The following is an 8,682-nucleotide window of genomic DNA, read 5'->3' as shown; positions in this document are numbered from 1 at the left end:
CAGGTAAGGCCTTTGAGCACCGGCAGAGCCTCACACACAGAAAAGTGGTTTGGTTTTCTTAAAACAATTTATTTCAATTTTATATAAAAACCATACAATCAACCACTTGGCCACTGCTGGTTTCCCAGCTCTCATCAAACCCTTTTCCCATGATAAAAAATACAAACCGTGACGATAGCTAAACACAGAGGTCAGGATTTTGGGAAAGCCCTTTGATTTTGGAAAGCACCTTTCAATGACTAATTACACCTGGCATGACAGAGGAGGAAATCAATCCATAATCTGGGGTACAGAAAAATAGAAATCTGCCTGTACATAGTAGTATTAAATACAATTGACAGTCATGGAGCATTCTTTGGTCTGCGCTGATCGAGTGCCTCATTGCACTCTCCATCACTAGGTTCGTGATCTGAGCCTCTGTGGGGCTGGCAGCGTGAGGTATTTTGGAGAGCGCCAGTGAAACCCTTTTTCCCTTCACGGAAAAGGGAAGAAGGACCCAATCCTGCCCCCCACAGCTGGAAGCACCTCAGTTCCAGGATAGGGAATGGGCTAAACTGTTCCATGCCCTGGAGCCAAGGGGGCCAGGAGAGACCCAGACTACCCCAAAACCCCCCATCCCCACTGAGCCTGAGCTGGGGACGCTCTCTCACTTAGTGAGGGAGACACGGCCACAGTGTTCAGGAGGGGTTTGGCCACCCCGGACAGAGAGCGACGTGTGTCCAGAGGGGTGAAATGAGGCGGCAGCAGCGGGCTGGGGGTCCCTACTCGTCCTCCTCGCCGCCGCCGTAGAGCTCGGCCAGCTTGCGGAAGCGGCCGCCCCAGTCGTTGAGGTAGTCGTAGTCCTGGTCGCCGTCGGAGGCGGAGGAGTTGAGGGAGCTGAGCGAGGTGGCCTCCGAGCCGCTGCCCTCGTAGTCGAACACCAGCAGCGAGTCGTAGGGGGGGGCCGTGGGGTCCGTGTCGGCCGCCTTCAGGTTCTGGGGGGGCACAGGGGTCAGCGCCCGCGTCCCCTGAGCCCCTGGGTGGCAGGGACGTGTGGCAGGGACGTGTCACCCCCGGGCTCTCAGCACTCACCTCGTCGATGAAGTTGCCGATCTCGTCGGGGTTGGCGGGGCGGGGCCGGTACTGGGGGGCCGCCATCAGCGGGGGGGCCACGTCATTGCGGATCACCTCGGGCCGCGCGTCCAGCCCCCGGTGCAGCTGGCTCAGGTCGTAGTCCTGCGGGGACAGGAGGAGTCAGGGCTCGGCCATGGGCATGGCCACCACCCCTCCAGCAAGCGCAGCCAGCCCACCTGGTCCTCCTCGCCACCGCCCTCCTCGTCATAGTGGTACACGTTGTCCCTCATGTCATCCTCGGGTGGGAGCAGTGGTTCCTTCTCCACCTTCCTCCTCCTCACGAAGAGCAGCAGCAGCAGCAGGAGGACTGCAGGCACAGGGATGGGTGTCAGGGCAGCAGGGAGGGGGTGACCCACACTCTGTCCCTCCCATTCCTGTCCCGGGTACTCACTGAGCAGTGCCAGGATGCCCCCCAGGATGCCCAGGATGGCGGGCACGCCCATGCCACCGGAGATGTAGGCTCTGCGCTCGCAGTTCTTGGCTGGTCCCTCGCAGCTGCACACCTGGGCTCGCACTGCTGTGATCTGATCCTTGCCCTGTGCATCCAGCAGCTTCAGGAAGATGCTGTACTCGCCCGGCTCCAGCTCCTTCTTCATGCTCAGCTTCACCTCGTCTTGGTGAACCACAGAAGCATTTGGGTTGGTAAAGGTCCCCAAGATTGAGTCCAGCCATCCCCCAGCACTGCCAAGGCCACCACTGACTCATTTCCACAAGTGCCATATTTACACAGCTCTCAAATCCCTCTAGGGATGGGGACTCCACCCTGGGCAGTCTCTTCCAATGCCTGAGCACCTTTACCATGAGTGAATTTTCCCCAATATCCAACCTAAATATCTCCTGGCACATCTCGAAGTTGTTTCCCCTTGTCCTGTATCTTAGGAGCAGATCCTGACCCTCACCTGGCTGCACCCTCCTGCCACTAAATTGTGGAGAGTGAGAAGGTTCCTCCTGAGCCTCCCCAGCTGCCTCACCCACTTCTGGTGCTCCAGCCCCTTTCCCAGTTCTGCTCTGGGAACACCCTTGGCACTGGCACAGGATTTTGTCCCATGGCAGGTCCCCAGCCTAGCACTCATTGCAGGGCCAGCACCAGAGCAGGTGGCACCCACCTGGTTGCACCACGCTGGCAGTCCAGTTGCTGCCAGAGCCGTGCATCAGCTCTGCCTTGAAGGGGTGGGTGTTGGGGGGCAGGTCCTTGTCGATGATCTTCAGGATCTGCTCCTCGGGCTGCCGGTTGCAGATGTCGAAGCTCCGGGGCTCCGGCACGGGCCCGTTGTCATTCACATCCCCAAGCACGAGGAGCAGCGTCCCCGTGCCAGTGGCATAGTTTGGTGACCCTGTGGGACTAAGAGTCAGCGAGGCACCTCCATGGGGGGACACGGAGATGGGCACGGGGCAGCAGCTGGGCACCCTCACCATTGTCCACGGCCAGGATGATGGCCTTGTAGGTGCTGTTGATGGCATGTGCCGACTCCCGGTCCAGGGCCTGGGCTGCCGTGATGATGCCGTTCTCAGGGTCAATTTCCAACCACCCTGCGGGGTCACTGCCCATGCGATACCTGGGGGCAGCCAGGGGTCAGCAGGGGGAGAGGAAGGGGCACACGCTGCAGCACGGCCCCTCAGACATCCCAGCAAAGCCCCCGCCACCATCACCCTCCACTCACGTGATTTTCTGCCTCTGCTCCTTGTCGGGGTCCTGGGCTGTGTAGGAGGTGATCTGGTATCCCACTGGCACATCCTCCCTCACCTCCACCTGCTTGACTGGGGGTATGAAGATCGGGGCTTCATTCACGTCCCTGACCACCACCAGGACATTGGCCGTGGCAGGATTCAGGTCCACGGTGAAGGGGACCTGGTTCTCCACTGACACCACGAGCTTGTACCGGTTCTGGGACTCATAATCCAGGCCCTGCGGGTGGGAGAGAAGCGGGGTAGTGCCAACAGGGAGTCAGCAGGTGCTGAGGCAGCCATGAGGCAGCAGGACCCACCTTGGCAGTTTTCAGGAGCCCGTCGTTGGTTTTGGGGTCAGTGGTGATCTCGAAGTCGCCCTGCGGGTCCCCGCTGCGGATGTGGTAGACGGCGTTCCAGGCCGGGGAGCCGGGCAGGTCCTGGTCTGTCACATGCAGCCGGGCCACCATCACCCCCACCTCGTTCTCGTTCACTGATGACTCATACTGCAGGATGGGACAGGGACAGTCACCTGTGTGGCCCCAGGCACCCCAGGCAGAGCTGGTGCCACGATGCCCGGGGAGGGCAGCGGCTGGGGCTGCGTGGTACCGTGGCGGGGTCGAACACGGGAGGGTTGTCGTTGGCATCGGTGACTTTGATGATGGCAGTGGCAGTGTTGGTCAAGCCAAAGCCTTCCTGGTCTGCAGCCTGGATGATCAGCGTGTAGTTGGGAGTGGTCTGCAGAGCAAAATCATCTCAGTTAGGGCTGGGGTGGGGACTGGGGTGTTCCCCTCCTCCAGGCATCACCTGCCTGCTCCTCCACCCTTCTCCAGCCTCGCTGTTTCCTGCTGGCACACAGGCAGCCGATGTCCCAGCTGCCCGCCCAAGGGGCTGGCACTGTACCCACTCCAGGGCTCAGCAAGGCTGGGGGCTCCCGGAGGGTCCCCAGCATAGCTCCTGTAGACACCCCTGCAGCCAGGGACAGTGACTCAGGGGTGGCATGTCCCAAGACCAGATGGACCCCAGGGCTGCAGTATCCCTTTCTCCCCACGGCACATCCCGCTGTGGGGCAGCCCAGGTTCCCTTGGGCTGTGACAAGGTGCCCACCTCCCGGTCCAGTCCCGTGCCAATGACACTGATGATGCCGTTGGCGGCGTTGATGGTGAACATGTCCTGTGCACCCTTGGGCTCCTCGCTGAGGATGGAGTAGCCGATGATGCCGTTGTTCATGCTGATCGCATCGTCTGCATCCGTAGCGTTCACGGTCATCACAGATGTGCCTGGACATGAGGACAAGCCAGGGAGATGTTACTGATGGGACAGAATCCACGGGCCACCCTGGCACTGCTCACGCTCAGGGCTCTGCGTGGGCCCAGCTCAGAGTCCCCCACGTACCCGGCTTTGCGTTCTCCTCGATGTAACCAACAAAGACCTGCTGGGTGAAGACGGGCCGGTTGTCGTTCTGGTCAGTGACGGTGATGATGATCTCCATGGGGTCTTCCACGGGCTGCCCGTTGGCCGACACGGCGTGGGAGAAGAGCTGCAAGGGCACAGTCAGTGTGTGTGCAGTGCCCATGACTGTCCCTGTCCCGCCACAGGTGTCCCCTCACTCACCTGGTATTTGTCCTTCTCCTCGCGGTCCAGGGGTTTTGTCACCTCCAGCCACCCCGTCTCCCGCTCGATGATGAACACACCCACGGGGATGGTGTCCGCCCCCTGCCCCGTGATGCTGTAGAAAACCTTGGTCTCCTTGTCCTTGTTGGATTTGATCTGGCAGCGAGGCAGGAGGAGGAGGGTGAGCCGTGTCCCAGTGCCCCAGGGATCCCTGTGGGCCCTGCCCGGTGCCCACGGGCACACCCACCTGCACCAGCTTCTTGGGGAAGGGCCCCCGCTCGTTCTCGGGGCAGTTGATGGGGGGGATGACCCAGTCCCTCTTCTGCCGCCGGAGGCCGTGTCCGTGCCCCGGGAAGGTCAGCACGTCTGGCACTGTGCCCTGTTGGGACAGTGGCTCTGCTCAGGGCCAGCCCCTTGCTGAGCCCTCTGCCCCAGGGGCAGGGGCTGCTGTGACCCCAGGGAGTGGGACTGTGCTTCACCTGCTGCATCCGCTCGTGGTGTCGGTGCTGGTGCCGCCGGGGGCGCAGCGTCACCTTGGCTGAATGCCTCTTGCCCACGGTGTCCCAGGTGTGCACAGCAAAGGTGATGTCCCGCTGCTGGAGCTGCAGGGGCCGGGTGGCAGTGACGATGCCATCCCTGCTCACCTTGAAGCGCGTGTCATCCGGGAGGAAGGCGGCACGGCGCGACTCACCACAGTCCACAAAGCTCACTGGGGACAGGGGACAGAGTGGCAGAGGGTTCTGGGGACATGGGCACACAGCACAGCCCTGCCCCAGCAGCCTGGGCTGTGGGGTCACAGCAGTGGTGGGGATGCTCCACACACAGTGACACATGCCCTGCCAGGATTCCATCCTGGGCACAACACACGGTGCATCCCTGCCCTGGCTTTGGTCCAGCATGGGACACGGCGGGACTTACCGTGCCACAGGATCCCAGCTAGACAGTGACAATGGGGCAAGTGGCACCTGGCACAGCATGTTGCAGTCCCCAGCACCACGTATGGCATGGCACCAGGCACAGCACATCCCCATATGGGTGTATCCCTGTGGCACAGCACATCCCCAAGCATGGCATGCCACCACCACTGTGCCTATGCTGCCCCAGCAGCTTTTCCAATAAAAACAAGGGCAGCAGTCATCCACCTGCACTGGCACCCAGTGCCCTGGCAGCCAGGCCCCTCAACCTGCCCAGGTACCTCCGGGACCCCAGCGCCGGGGACAGGCGGGGGCCCGGTGCCGCTGGCTGGGCACAGCAGAGCTGGGCCGCCACGAGGCAGCGGTCAGCGGGCATCACATGAGCCGTGCCGTGCTCCCGAACAAACATCCTTTGTTTGGGACAGTTATGGGAGCCAGCGGCACCCGGGCTCCAAGCGCTGCCTCCACCGCCCCGCCGTGACCCGTGCCGGGGTGGGCGGCAGCGCCGAACGGATCGGAACGGATCGGATCGGAACGGGGCCCGTGGGTTACGTCAGCCCACGAGCAGCCCAGGAATCCGGGCTGGCTGTGGGACGGAGGGGGAGCGATCGCTGCCCCCTGCCCACCACGGTGCCCCCGAGCCGGCTCAGGAGCAGCCGCCGGCGCGGTGCCAGCCCCGCTCAGCCCCACGGCGGGACCCCCGGCCGGGGCAGGCGGAGCCGGTGGGGCCGGCCGGGCAGGAACGTGCCGGGGCAGGCGGGGAACGAGAGGCAGCCGCGGGCGCAGCCGCCGTGCTCGGCCCTGGCCCCGGGCCCGGGGGTGCAGCGGGGGGCGGCACGGAGCCCCCAGCCCCACACTGGGTGCAATGAGCGCTCAGCCCGCACTGGGTTCGAGGAGAATGCTCTGAACCCGCTCCCCCCTCTCCCCCTTTCCAACTCCCCCCCTTCCCACCTGGCTGTGCACAACCTGTTTTTCCAGCTTGGCTGAAGGAGGGCTGGCCCCAGCGCTCCTCTCCCCGGGGCTGGCAGCTGGGGGGGTGGAGGGGGGCCCTCTCCTGGGAATGATGGGGGTGGGAGAAAAGGAGAGCTCAGGGAGCCCTACAAGGGGACCCCCCCACTTCGGTCCCCCACCACCGCCTGCAGGACACCGGGGCAACCAGACTGGTACAACCAGGCTGCCAAGCAGGGTGTGGGGCTGAGACCCCGCACAGGGGATTAGGGCAGCCCCCCAAAGCCACCTGCTGTCCTGTGGGGGCTCAGTGGGGCCGGGCACAGGCAGAGCAGGGTGTCCCCATCCCTGCAGTGCCACCACCCCGTGTGTTACACACACGGCTGTGCCACGGCAGGGGGCTCACCCCGGGTGAAGGTGCTGCGGGTGACACATCCCACTGACGTCACCCCAGTTTCGCTGTGACCTCAGACTCTCGAGGTTTCTCCACCCAGGACTGACGGGCACTGTGCCAGCCCCCACCATGTCCCCAGCACCCCCCGAGCCCCCTGAGCCCCCCTGGCCGAGCCCTGGCGACGCCGCAGCCCCACGCAGGTGCTGTTGTTCCCCGCTGCTGTTCGGCGCCCCGGCGCCGCACGGGGCCTGCCTGGGCCTGTCACAGGGAAAACATCGCGCTCAACTCATCGAGCTAATTACAGGCCGGCTTGTCAGCCCTGCCACAAGCTGTGGGCTGCTCTGCGACCCAGCATGGCCTGGCGTCCACCAGGCTCGGCCACCCCACGGCTGGCATTGCCCTGGCACAGCTGTGAGTCACTGGGTGCCACACAGGCCTCAAGGGCAGATGGTCCTTTCCTTCCTCCCACGCCCCGGCTGTGCCCGGAACCCAAACTGAAAGTGCTGGTGCCAGGACAGAGGATTTCCAGCAGGTCTGTGCTGCGGGGAAGTCAGCAGGGCTGCCGTCACCCTGGTATCGGGCCCAACCCTGATGGACATCGGTTTGTGCTCATTAATGATCAACCACAAGGCAAACAAACACAATTCCTGGGATAGGGGCAGGGTCCAATTCCTGCCTCTCCCAGGCGAAGCCGTTACAGAGCTGAGGATGTTTGGGAGCCCTGGTGCGTTACTGGGTGCTCAGTACCCCTCGGCCCTGTGCCCCCCAGCCACCCTGGCACACACACTGCGGTGCCAGCACCACTCTCTGCCATGAACTGGTGCAGATGGTGACAGCCACTGCACACAGCCCCAGAGCCCACAGTCCCTTTTGGGAGCCCAGAGTGGCAGCAGGTCCCCAGCACAGGGGTCCCCAGTGCCCCCTTGCCACACCAGAGCAGGGCTTTAGTCCCAACACAGTGAGTGGGACACCAACATCCCCAAAAGCCCAGGAGCCCATCCTGGTGCCCGTCCCCATGGCACCCCTGGGAGCGCACACAGTGGGTCCAAAGGGGGCTCACCCTGGTGAACCCGGGGTGCCAGGTGAGGCACGGGGCAGGGAGGCGCCTGCGTGCCCCACACCCCGGCCTGCCGGCCCCGACAGGTCCGCGGCGCCTGAGTCAGCGCCGCCCGCGCCGGCGCGCCCCGGGGAGCGGCTGCCGCTGCCCCCGCGCCCGTTCCGCCGTGCCAGGAGCCCGTTCCGCCGTGCCAGCACCGGCTCTGCCCCCGGTGCGGCGGGTGGACACGCCAGGCTCTGCCCCCCATGCCACTGCCACCCCACCGCCACAGTGCCCTCCCCGCCGCCACGCCCGTGGCCGTGCCAGCGCCCCTCGGGCACGGAGCCACGGCTTTTTTCGCCCACCCCCGTCCCACCCACCCCCCTGTACACGCAGTCCCGTGCCCATCCTCACAGTCCCTGTCCCCCACGGCCGGTTGTCCCGGTGTCCTTACCCCGGCCCAGGGCCCGTCCCGCCGCCACGCTGTCCCGCGGCGCCGTCAGGGCGAAGGTCTCGGCGGCGAAGCCGGGCTGGCACGACGCTGCCCGCTGGCACAGCCGCTGCCCGCACTGCCCGGAGAGAGACGTTAGCACAGGGCGGGGTCCCGAGCGAGGTCCCGCGGCCCCGGCAGGGTCTCGGCGGGGTCCTGCCGCCCGTTCCGTGCCTCACCTGGAGCAGGAGCAAGAGGAGGCAGAGCGGGACCGAGCAGCCCGCCCGCCGCCCCATGGCCGGAGCCGCAGCCGCAGCCGGTGCCGGTGCCGGTTGGTGCCGGAGGGATCGGGCGCTGCCGCCGCGGAGTCGCAGGTGCGTCCGGTCCCCTCCCGATCCCTCCTCGCAGGTGTCGAGCCCTCGGAGAACCGCCCCGTCCCGTCCCGCCCCGACGGGAGGCGGTCCCGCCCCGCCCGCGCCCGGATCGCCGGTATTCCCGGTACCTCCGCCGCTCGGTGTCCCGGAACGCCCCTCGGTACCGGTGCGGTACTTCTCCCACGGTGCCCGGT

General features: G+C 64.9%; 1 protein-coding gene across 1 annotated transcript; it reads right to left on the bottom strand.

The window, feature by feature from the left end:
- Window positions 1–48: 48 nt before the first annotated feature.
- Window positions 49–8,507, bottom strand: LOC132079183 (cadherin-1-like). The gene is made up of 16 exons (XM_059481662.1): window positions 8,354–8,507; window positions 8,139–8,253; window positions 4,872–5,101; window positions 4,640–4,771; window positions 4,393–4,548; window positions 4,174–4,318; window positions 3,886–4,058; window positions 3,388–3,516; window positions 3,099–3,284; window positions 2,775–3,019; window positions 2,527–2,669; window positions 2,220–2,447; window positions 1,505–1,726; window positions 1,290–1,420; window positions 1,072–1,215; window positions 49–974 (listed from the first exon to the last, which is right to left on the bottom strand). The coding sequence occupies exons 1-16, from the start codon at window positions 8,408–8,410 to the stop codon at window positions 762–764; spliced, it is 2,649 nt and encodes an 882-aa protein (XP_059337645.1). The 5' UTR covers window positions 8,411–8,507; the 3' UTR covers window positions 49–761.
- Window positions 8,508–8,682: the final 175 nt, after the last annotated feature.

Source organism: Ammospiza nelsoni, chromosome 13 (genome assembly GCF_027579445.1).
Source record: "Ammospiza nelsoni isolate bAmmNel1 chromosome 13, bAmmNel1.pri, whole genome shotgun sequence".
Classification (NCBI taxonomy): Eukaryota; Metazoa; Chordata; class Aves; order Passeriformes; family Passerellidae; genus Ammospiza; species Ammospiza nelsoni.
Note: the sequence above shows the minus strand (reverse complement) of the source record. Positions and strands in the feature narration are given on the sequence as shown.